The following is a 12,226-nucleotide window of genomic DNA, read 5'->3' as shown; positions in this document are numbered from 1 at the left end:
ATGATCAGATATGTGCATTCGAAGGCCATCAAGTAGGAGAATCAGAAGACTGAGCAGGTGGTTGGTCAGGTTTCAACCTTTGATATCAACTACAGGGGGTTATTGATTCTTCATAGACGAGTTTGGGTACCGTATGCTAGTAGGGATCGACACGTGTTGATGGATGAGGCCTACAAGTGGAGATTCTCCATTCATTTGAGGGCTACAAAGATGTATATTGACCTAAAACATAGCTATTGCTAGTCTTGTATGAAGATAGATGTGGCATGGTTCGTGGAGTGGTGCTTGACCTGCCTGAAGGTCAAGCTCGAACATCAGTGCACTCATGGAAAGTTGCAGCCCTTGGAGTTTCCATTGTAGAAGTAGGAGTCGATCATAATAAATTTCATTACAAAATTACCGAAGACTGTGAAGGGTTTTCATGCTATATGGGTAATATTTGATCTTTTGATGAAGAGTGCCCACTTTTTAGCCATAAGTGAGAGCTCTTCTACCGAGAAATTAGCTGAGATCTATGTTCGAGAGGTTGTGGCACGTCATTGGGTGCCGGATTATATTGTGTTAGACCGGGATGTTCGTTTTACTTACATATTTTGGAAGAGGTTTCATGAGGAGTTAGGAACCCAATTACATTTTAGTATCGCCTGTCATCCGCAGAAAAATGGGCAATGCGAGCAGACTATTCAGATGCTTGATGATATGTTTCGGGACTGCATCATTGATTTTGGTGAGAGCGGGGACTCCTACCTTCCTTTAGTTGAGTTTTCTTATAACAATAGCCAACATTCCAACATTGGCATGCCTCCCTTTGAGCTCTTATATGGGAGGAAGTGTCAGACTCCTATCTGTTGGAGAGAGGTCAAGCATAGAGTGATGGAGAGCACTGAGATAGTGCTCAAGACAATAGAGCTTTCTAAGCAGGCCAAAAAGAGGTTGTTGATGACCTACAGTCGGCGGAAGTGTTACGCGGATTGGCGACGCTCTGAGTTGGAGTTTTAACTTGGCGATTTGGTGCTCTTGAAGGTTTCACCTTGGAAATGTGTTATCCGATTAAGTAAGTGGGGCAAACTGTTAGCCCGAGTGGGCAAGGTGGCATACCGGTTAGAGCTACCCAAGGAGTTGAGCCAGATTCATGACACCTTCCATGTTGATTGAGGAAATGTATGGCCAATGAGACAGTTGTGGTTCCTTTGGAGAACATTCAAGTAGATGGTCGCCTGATTTACATCAAGAGACCAATGACGATTTTGGATAGGAAAGTGAAGAACTTGAGGAGTAAGGTAATGATCTTGGTCAAAGTTCAGTGGAAACATTTGAAAGGCTCTAAGTGGACTTGGGAGCCCGAGGTTAAGATGCATGAGCATTATCCTGGTCTCTTTATAAAGACTGACTTCAAGGATGAAGTCTGATTCTAGTGGGGGAGCATTATGACACCCGATGTGTAACATCCCCCTCTGGCACGTATCACAATATTGTCCGCTTTGGGCCACTCGGCACGAGGACTTCCCAGGGGGTCACCCATCCCAGTACTACTCCCGCCCGATCACGCTTAACTGCAGAGTTCTTATGGGATCTGCTGCCCTCACGGCTTTAAAACGCGTTGTGATAAAGAAGGTATCCACACCCCTTATAAGGAGATGTTTTGTTCTCCTTCCAAGCCGATGTAGGATCAGGTGCTATCCACACCCCTTATAATGGGGGGTGAAGGTGGGTTGCACCTGATCCTACATCGGCTTGGAAGGAGAACAAAACATCTCCTTATAAGGGGTGTGGATACCTTCCTTGTCACAACGCGCTTTAAAGCCGTGAGGGCAGCAGATCCCATAAGAACTCTGCAGTTAAGCGTGCTCGGGCGGGAGTAGTACCGGGATGGGTGACCCCCTGGGAAGTCCTCGTGCCGAGTGGCCCAAAGCGGACAATATTGTGATACGTGCTAGAGGGGGGTGTTACAAATGGTATCAGAGCTAGGGCACGGGTCGATGTGTTCGACGGGGACGTCGAACCCTATAATGGGGGGTGAAAGTGGGTTAGATCTGATCCCACATCGGCTTGGAAGGAGAACGAAACATCTACTTATAAGGGGTGTGGATACCTTCCCTATCACAACGCGTTTTAAAGCCGTGAGGGCAGCAGATCCCATAAGAACTCTGCAGTTAAGCGTGCTCGGGCGGGAGTAGTATCGGGATGGGTGACCCCCTGGGAAGTCCTCGTGCCGAGTGGCCCAAAGCGGACAATATTGTGATACGTGCCAGAGAGGGGTGTTACACGATGTCAAGTATTTTCATTTCATCCCTTAATATTTTAAATTGTTGCAAATAAGACCATTATGCTGGGCACACAAGGTTGTACACCGGGTGTAAGTTAGTAGCTTGTGGCACGTCAAGGGTGGAGTACGTATGGTGTATATGTGAGTATGTCGGGCATACTCGTACAACTCTTTAACCCTAAATTTTTAGGGTTGTGTGCCCTATTTAAACATATTAATCCCCATTGGACCTTCTTTTGACTAGCCTCCATTTCTCGAAACCCTAAAATCAAAACCTTAGCCCTTGTGAGTGAGATTTGAAGCTTGTGAGTGATTTTTGAGTGTTCTTAGCAGTGAAGGAATATCATTCTAGAAGTGCTGTTGCATTCAAGCTTTTGGATCCAAAATCTACATCTCCTTGTTTATCTTTTGATGGTATAAAGTTCATACCTTGGAGCTTGTTTTGCTAGATCTTGTTTATGCATAGATTTATGGTTATTTTTTCCCAAAACCTTGATCTTTGTGAGTATGGAATACTCCATAGAATGTGAGATGTCCTTTCAGACATTTTAGGTATGTGGAGTAATAAAAATGCTAGCTTGGCCCTTTCCTTTTCATCCATGCATGAGTTATGGAGTTTTAGGTGAAGTGAAATGTTAGAGTTTTGGGATTAAGCTCTATTTAGCCATGCAAATGCATAAAGTCAAAGACTTTATGGATTAGGATATCTTTTAGGGTCAGATCTAAGGTTGGGGTAAAGTGTCTTAACAATTAAGACCTTAAAAGTTAAGTTTTGAGATATGTTGCATACACCGAGCGTAATTCTAGCTACACCTACATGTGAACCCGATCCGTTCCTACCTTGCGCTCTATGCCTAATGTAGAGTTGAGTACGCTGTGTGTCGCGATTATAGTGCTGACCTTTGACTTTTGTTGACCTTTTGACCGATTGTGCCTTAGGTGGATTGGTGAGAGTTTTTGGGTTTAGAAGGGGAAAAATGGTCTTTTGCCCTAAACATCGATTAGACTTGGATTGGGACTAGCGGCGTATGAAAATTAACTTAATAATTAATTAAGGTTAATTGGTGTAATTAATATGCGGAGTCTAGTTCCAGCAGTTCGACTGTGAGTTCTATCAATCATTTGTGCAAGGTGAGTCCCCTCACTATTCTTACCTATGTGGTAAAATATATATTTATATATGTGATGACCATCTGGGTCTATGTGCTATTGCTGTAAGATTAGGATTTAAATAAAATAGTTTACTTACTTTTTAATCGCTTTATACTTGTTAATGAGAATTTATTTGTCCTATCAAACTCGTTCGACTAACGACCCCCCACTAATAAAGGAAGCAGTGGGTGAGAGTGGACACTCATTCAACTACCATTTTATAGGTAATTTCCTTATACCACCTTATAGACCAGCTTCATGAATGAGGCGTACTAGCGGTTCGACTGACTTAGTCTTATACATATAGTAATAATTAAACTTTTATGTTACATATAGTATAAGATGTATTTTAAAACTTTTCCAAAATACCATATTTATAATTAAATTTTGAAAATTAAGTATTTAATTTTAAATTTAAAAATAAATTAAATGATTGAATATTTATCTATTAATTCACTTTGAATTAGTTATATTAAATCAAAAAAGGATTATCTAATTAAATTAATCAAACAACTTAATCCTAATACTTACCCCTAGATTTTGAAAATTGGGTATAGGATTTATTTAATTTCATAATTATCCCTTTTAATCAGATAAACTAATAATTATTAAAATTTTTGGAAATCCTAACCACATATGTAATTTTCGAAATTTAGGGAGGAAGGCTAGGGCTTCAAAACCCTAGCCCTAGTTTCTTATTTATTGAGGAGGAAGGTTCGAGTTTCAAAAACCTAACCTTAATTTCTAAATTTAGGAGGCAAGATTAGGGTTTCAAAACCCTAACCCTAAAAATCGAAAATTTTGGCCTTTTTTAGGGTTTAATTACTATAAACCCTAATTTGATCGGTTCACCTATTACATAAAATTCAATAGAAAACAAAACTCTTAAGTGTGCATGAAACCCTAATAAAGATCTATTTTTCTCTATTGAACCTATAAGTATGAGCATCAAAAGGAAACCCTAAGAACCCTAGTATATTTTCGAAAATATCAAATTAGGGTTAAGAAATGCATACCTTTATTTTTATTGAAGCAAATAACAATGATCCTAATTATCATATTTGAAGCTTTGGAAGCAAGCACCACAAATGACTTGCCTCTAGTGGTTCACACACAATAGTAGTAAAAAGATGAATTTAAAGAGAAAGGGAATAAAATTTTCATCCAAGGCTTCTATAAGGATGAGTTGGATGAAAATGAAAGGGTTAGGGTCATTTATATAGTGGTACAGGAAACACTAGATAACCCTGATTTGAATATTAAATTAATACTTCAAATATGATAATTATCCAATCCCTTATTATCAGCATGAAATAATTCTAAAAACCCTAGAATTATCCAATTAAAACTGTCCAACCTTCTCCAAGAAGGTCCTGGAAACCTTTGTTCAACTATTGAACAATTGCACTTTAGAACCTGTACTTTTGTTTAATACTATTAATTCCAAAAGTAATTCTAATTAATTTTTGATTAATTATTAATTAAATATTACTATTTCTAATTAATGTATTATTCTCATAATATATTTATAAACTATTTATTTCAATTTATTAATCAAATAATAAATAAACCTCTCTTTCCAAAAAACATCATGTCCAATCGCTAGGTTTGAGGGCAACCCATAATGATTGTGCTATTGTCAATTCAAGTTTATACTAATTAAAGTGTTGGGCTTAGACACCTAATCCAACAACCTTTACTCTCAAAGACCAAGGTTATGGGACAAAAGCATATAAATTTATGACCAAAATAGATCTGTCATAAAATAACATCAAGATGGGAACTTTATACCTTCTTGAGATAGATGTTGGCTTGCAAATCCTAGATCCACACACCTTGATACTTCACACTTGGCTCTAGAAATGCCTTCTACCTTTAAATAGAACACAAAGACACTCTAAGGCTTCAAAAACCAGACAATGTGGCTAGGTTTTCGAGTTGACTGAAGAAGAGGATGGAGGATGAGCAAAGAGAGGCCCTCGAGGACTTAGAGCTTTTAAATAGGGTTCCTAGCCCCCATAATTAGGGTTTTAGTGCGACGTATCTACGTTCATCATAACTCAACTTATGCTCAACATAGGTCATTAATCCCCCACATGACATCTTTCACCTATGCTCAATGTAGGGGACTATCGTACGCTCAACGTAGTATATGAAAATGCAACAAAATACCAAATAAACCTTAGAGAATTATACTTGCGGATACAGGTGTTACAACTCTCTCTCAGTTGAACCAGATTTCATCCTTGAAGTCCTCTGCTACAAATAACTCCGAGTAATGCTCCCACGTCTCCTCTTCGGGCTCCCATATCCAATCTAAATCCTTTTGGTGCTGACCTTCACTAAGCTAACCACCTTGTTGCGCAAGGTCTTCATCTGTCAAGGATAACAATCAACCTCTTTATATAATTCAAGCGTTCATTAACCTGAATGTTATCCAAGGTAACCACTGCATAATCATTAGCCAAACACTTTCGCAACTGAGATTAGGTATTTATCGAATCCCTTAGTTATCTATAAGGAATATTCTAGATCCTCTTAGGATCCTTACCAGAACCGTCCAAGCCTTGGAATGTTCTAGAATTCCCTATTTTTCAACTATTAGATAATTACAACTTAAATCCTTGTACTTTTAATTAATCCATATAATCTCGAAATTAATTACAATAATTTTTTTATTAATTCTTAAATAACTTGTGTTGAGGATTACACAATTTTGTATGGGTGATTCACCATCTGTTCAATCATTCACGAAATCTCGTCATTAAATTTGAGATGAACATAATCCGAGTTTAATATGCCATTGATAGTTCATGAATCTCAAAGATCTAGGAATTTCATAGTGATTGAAATTGACAAAGAGTTTTGTCAACCTAAATAACTTTGTGGTGTGTTTACGACATCCCTTTACACATCATGAAGCCAAATATGGATCCTAGCCATAAATTAATAATTTGTTTTAAGGTGATTATTTATGAAGGATTTTATATCAAACTAATTGGAATCTTATCTTTTGTAGATGCCGATCCCAATAAAAAACAACAACAATCCTCTTCTTCTTCGTCCCACTCAAAACTCAAACTTCTCTCTACTATCAGTGCTTAACAGGGAAAGACTCAATGATGATGAATCCAAATATCTTGATAGCATCAGAACCTTAAGGTTCACGTTGAGATATGAGAACAAAGAGTATTCTCGACGATGATGTTCCCGAACTTGGAGATAATGCTACCCTAGATGAAGTTACTGCCTACAACAAACATTACGATGTATCAACCAAAGTGGCCTGCCTTTGTTAGTGGCAATGGATTATGGTCTCTAAAAGAACTTTTAAAATTAGGGCGCCTTTGACATTAACCAAAAACTCGAATAAATGTTCCAAGAGCAATCTAGGAAAGAACGATTTGAGATGTCAAGTCCCTCATGGCATGTAAACAAAAAGTGTGAGCATTTGTATGCGCGCACGTACAAAAGATAAAGTCGTACATAGACAGACTTAGGAATCTAGGTGTCGAGCTCCCTGAGTAGTTGACCGTTGACATGGTCTTGAACTCGCTTAGTTCTTCGTATTCTCAGTTCATCTTGAACTTCAATATGAAGAACCTTGATAAGACCTTGATGGAGGTGCACGAAATGCTGAAGACAACTAAGGCGGGCATGAAGAAACCTAAAAACTCTAACCCTGCTACTCTAGTCTTAGTCATTGATCATGGTTTTGTTAAAAGGAAAAAAGGTTTCTCATACCAAAGGAATCGTAAAGGGTAAGGTTGGACAGTCTGACCAAGGCCCTAAGAGAAAGGTCTAAGCTGAGATAACTCCTTTTGCAGATCTAAGTAAACTCGTTTGCTTTTACTTCCAGTCAAAGGGACACTATCAGCGTACTTTCCCTAACTACTTGGAGGACCTTAAGAAGGGCAAAGTCAAAGTGACTGGCACCTCAGGTATGTTTATGATAGAAATCCATAGAACATCTATGTCTAACTCTTGGATTCTTGATACAGGATGTGGTACTCACATTTACTCTAATATGTAGGGACTAAGACAAAGTAGCAAGTTAAAGCATGGTGAGCTCAACCTGATCATGGGAAACAAGCACAAGTCAGCTATTACAAGGATTAGGAACTATGAGATTATGCTTAGTGGTAATGTTTATCTTAGTTTATTGTATTGTTGCTTTTCGCTTGATATGACACAAATTTTTTTTCATGCACTTTATAAGGATGGTTGTCGTTTCTCTTTGACAGTGATAACGGTGACATTTTGGTTTATACGAATGGTTGTTTTATTTTTTAATCTAGTCCTTGTAATGGTGCGTATGAAAGTGTTGTTTGCATATGTGAAGTCGATTAAATATGAATGAATTTTGGTTCTTTTAATAGTGAATTAGATAAATCGTGTCTATGGCATTGTCAACTTGGCCATATAAACAAGAAGCGCACTGCCAAGCTCCAATCAGATAGGATCTTGGAATTATTTGACCTTAAATCGGATAATGTATGCAAATCTTTCTTACTTGGCAAGATGGCAAAGGCACCATTCACATACCACTGTGAAATAGGCAAGGATTTGTTGGATCTCATCCATACAGACGTTTGTAGACCATTCAAATATGCCACAAGACATGGAGAAAGATACTACGTGACTTTTACTGACGATTGTAGCAAATATAGATATATCTATCTAATCAAGAATAAGTCAAATTTTTTTGAGGTGTTTAAAGAGTTTCAAAATGAAGAAGAGAACCGATTGGCCAGAAAGATAGAGATGCTCCGATCCGATAAGGGTGGAGAATATTTATGTCCTGAATTCTATGATTGTCTTAAGAATTATGGGATAGTTTCACAATTGTCTTGTAAGATTCAAGTTTTTGGTAAGTTTCCTTATAGTCCAATGCAAATTCTTTTCATTTTGCTCCTGGGCTAGTACATGGGGCGTACTCTATGAGTACGCTTAGCGTACTAGCTATTTGCTAGTTGCGAGCATCACCCACGTACGCACGGTTTCGACAAACCCTATTTTTTAGGTTTTGAACCCTATTTAAACCTCATTATAGCAGCTCTTTGACATTTTTGATCAGCCTCCATCTCCCTTTACCCTGAAAATGAAAGCCTAAGTGCATTTGGTGAGTTTTGAACTTGAAAGTGTGTTTGTTGGTGTTTTGTGGCGAAGAAGAAGAAGAGGAACACTTGGAGGAATAAATTGATCTTGTAGATCTAGAGTTACCTTCACATATTCAAGCCTTTTAAGGTAAAAAGTTCTCACCTTCATGGTCATTTGTGCTAGATCTAGTTTATGGTGTTATTATTGCATTTTGGAGTCTTTTAAGTAAAAGTTGAGCTTTTGATCTACTCTAGAAGCAGTAGATGTTAGATCTTAGCTCCATGGAGGTCCATTGTTAAAAAAACACAAACTTTCTAGAGGATATTGATCAATTCATGTATTAAGGTCTTTATTAAGCTTCTTTTTTAGTATTGGGTCCCATTAAGCTATGCATGGGCATAAATGAATAAATTAAACAAAATATCAAGTTTTACTTGACTTATACGCCAAAACGTAAAACTGATATTTTTTTTTGAAAAATTGAAGGCTTTTATATCATTTGCCCAAAAAGTTATAATCAACAAAAACTTATTCAAAATTAGCGATCTTTTACAAAATGACTTTTAATCCAACGATATTCAGTGTTGTCCTCTGTTTTTGAGGTTGAAGGTTCAAGTCCCATAAAAAATATATAAATTTAGAGAGTAGTTTAGAAATAAATTTCCCTACCGTTTCAAGAAAAAAAAACGATCTCTTTATTGGATCGTGGGCCAAAACGTTCAACGAACGAGATCGATCCATATTTTAAAACAATGGATATAAATGACAAAATGTATGTAGTATATAATAATAATAATAATAATAATAATAATAATAATAATCAAATTAATCAAAATAATGACAATAATCAAAGTAATAATCCAAACATATTTGAAAATTTAAGGATAATTCCGAATGTTTTTTTGAAAACTTTAGAGTTTTACTGGCTTCAGGTAACCGGTAGGTAACCTGGACTGGTTATAAGAGTATAAATGAATAAATTAAACAAAACATCAAACTTTACTTGATATATATATGCTAAAAAGTAAAACTGATATTTTTTTGAAAAATTGAAGGCTTTTATATCATTTGCCCAAAAAGTTATAATCAACAAAAACTTATTCAAAATTAGCGATCTTTTACAAAATGACTTTTAATCCAACGATATCCGGTGTTTGTCCTCTGTTTTAGAGGTGTGAAGTTTCAAGTCCTATAAAAAATATATAAATTTAGATCCGTTTCAAGAAAAAAAAAAAAAAAAAAAAAAAGATCTCTTTATTGGATCGTGGTCCAACCCGTTCAACCAACGAGATCGACCCATATTTTAAAACAATGGATATAAATGACAAAATGTATGTGGAATTTAGACCAAGGTCCAAAGTATCAATTGTCGCCATCCCTTCAAATTAGGGTTCTTCACGTGTGGTTTTTAAGGATTCTCCATTTATTCCTTTTTTCTTCATCCTAATCGTCGATCGAAACCCTAACATTTGTAGAAGCAGATAACGATGACGGGAAAAGCAAAGCCAAAGAAGCACACAGCGAAGGAAATCGCTGCGAAGGTGGACGCAGCGACGACCAACAGAGGCGGTGGCAAGGCCGGAGTCGCTGATCGCACCGGCCAGGTGAAAGGCGGTCATGCTAAGTATGAGTGCCCTCACTGCAAGATTACCGCACCGGATGTTAAAACGATGCAGGTTCATCATGATGCTAAGCACCCTAAGATTCCCTTTGATGAATCTAAAATCAGCAACCTCCATGCCATCCTTGCACCTGTTGCTGATACATCGAAACCTCGCCCTGGTGTTCGTGGCAGCCTTAAGAAGTGAATTTCTCGATTATTGCTATTATGGCTTTATTATGATAAATTGACCACTTTCGATAATGTTTCCTGGCTGTTTGATTTAGATTATAGTTCTAGTCCCTTGTCAAAAGCATGATGATGTTTGTGGGTGTATGGTTAAAATGCTATGTTATGAGTCATGTGTTATGCTTGCTTTATAGCCGTCTGATCTTGCTTTTATTGGTTTTCTCTATTGATTTTGATCGTGCCAAGACTTTTCACCATCTTTAGTTTCGATCTCTCTGATTGCTAATTCACATGATTATTTTGAGTTTGTTATGTATACCTCCTAGCATGTTAGTATCCTTTTCAAGCAATATGTGATATAGATGATGTGTCTTGTTTAGCATATAAATCCATGTGCATCTTTGGTTGCTTTTGAACATTTAGCTATAACTCTAACCAGATCTTAGTGTTTTGTTCTTGGAAGAACAGAAAGATATACTTTATGTCATGCAAACTTGTTTCTGCAAATTTCTCTTAGAATCTTGGCCATTTGCTAGGATTATTTGTGCGTATAAATCTTTTGGTATGAAGTTGGATACGAGAGTCTAATCTAGGCACTTATTGCTTGCTGTTGCTGTTTAATGTCTGCATAGTGCATATGTATGCGTATGTCCTGGAAACTCTACCTTATGCTAATTCTGTATGAAGTTACATTTTGACATTTCATAGAGGCAAATCTTTATTGGTGTTTGCTCAAGTTTCCATTTCAATCTAGTATTTTGAACAAATGTTATTATGATTACAAAAATATTGCAAATTTTGGAGAATTCTTGGTGTTTATGCATCTAAAAGGGCATGGTTCTTGTTAAAATGGTCTGGGAAACAGATAGATAATTATTGATCAGTCAAAAAGGATTAGATGCCTTCTGATAATCTTCCCAAGCGATTTTAGTGTGACTGTAACCTTTTTTTTTTTTTTTTTTTTCAAAATTTTTTAATGTAAATTCGTGAATACTTTTATTTTTGAAAACCAGCATATGGTTTAGGACTGGATTCCTATACTTGTGTGGTTTACAACTAGTACATAGTACATACATTGTTTATTGGTTATTAACCAGTACCTGATTAAGTTAGTTAGTACTATTGGTAGGATGTGAATATGATTTGAAGTTGTAAGGGCGATGATGGAAATGGAAATGGAAATGGTTTTGTGTTCTAAATTCTTGATGGTTTTATATAGGAATGAAAAGATGCCTGAGAAGTGAAGGGGGCAAAGATATCAACAAGAAATGGTGGGGTATGATTTTTTAATCAGCTTTTTGTTTGTGTGTTATAATATGCTTTGTGGTTAAACGCCAATAATCTTGCAATGATTGTGTATATATACGAAAAATATCAAATATAGAAAAGGTACCAAGACAAATTGGTATGAACATAAAAGCCAAGAACATTAAATATCAAAGCTTGTTTTGATTACATCAGTTTTAGCGAAAATTGCAAAATATTGGATGGGATGTTTTCTATACTTGCAATATAATGATAAATAGGGTAAAACCTTAAAATTGAAGTTATTTGTGTGATTTACATTTACAAGATTGTTGGATCCAAATCTAGCAATCCATCACCACCAACTCTTTGTTTCTGATTGTAATTGTGTTGGAAAGATGGTAAAAGACAGACACAGATCTTGAAGTGCTTGTAATTAACAAGTGATCAAATAGTAATATGGTTGACCTTCTCATAACTTGTTTAGGAGGCAGTAATGTATAGTTCTGACAGATGGGTTTCTGTTTGTTTTAAGATTAATACTGTGCAATCAATAGACAGTTATAATGGATTGTAGATAATGAGGACCTTGGTGAAACCCAATTTGATGAGTTTATCGCTTCATTTTCACTATTGTATTGTGTTGATCTATCTATGTTTTTATATATTTAATT

At 36.6% G+C, this 12,226-nt stretch overlaps 1 protein-coding gene across 1 annotated transcript; it reads left to right on the top strand.

Annotated features, from left to right (window-relative positions):
- The first annotated feature begins 9,876 nt into the window (after window positions 1-9,876).
- LOC145011046 (protein METHYLENE BLUE SENSITIVITY 1-like) lies at window positions 9,877-11,790 on the top strand. Its single transcript, XM_078969668.1, has 2 exons — window positions 9,877-10,322; window positions 11,527-11,790. The coding sequence occupies exons 1-2, from the start codon at window positions 10,006-10,008 to the stop codon at window positions 11,549-11,551; spliced, it is 342 nt and encodes a 113-aa protein (XP_078825794.1). The 5' UTR covers window positions 9,877-10,005; the 3' UTR covers window positions 11,552-11,790.
- The last annotated feature ends 436 nt before the right edge of the window (window positions 11,791-12,226 follow it).

This window comes from Lactuca saligna, chromosome 8 (genome assembly GCF_052625555.1).
Source record: "Lactuca saligna cultivar CGN05327 chromosome 8, ASM5262555v1, whole genome shotgun sequence".
NCBI lineage: Eukaryota > Viridiplantae > Streptophyta > Magnoliopsida > Asterales > Asteraceae > Lactuca > Lactuca saligna.
The sequence above is the reverse complement of the archived record's forward strand: the minus strand, read 5'-3'. Positions and strand labels throughout refer to the sequence as shown.

Coding starts and splice junctions, on each gene's coding strand:
- LOC145011046 (XM_078969668.1), top strand. CDS start 10,006: ATGACGGGAAAAGCAAAGCCAAAGAAGCACACAGCGAAGGAAATCGCT. Junction 10,323..11,526: donor GTTCGTGGCAGCCTTAAGAA/GTGAATTTCTCG, acceptor GGTTTTATATAG/GAATGAAAAGATGCCTGAGA.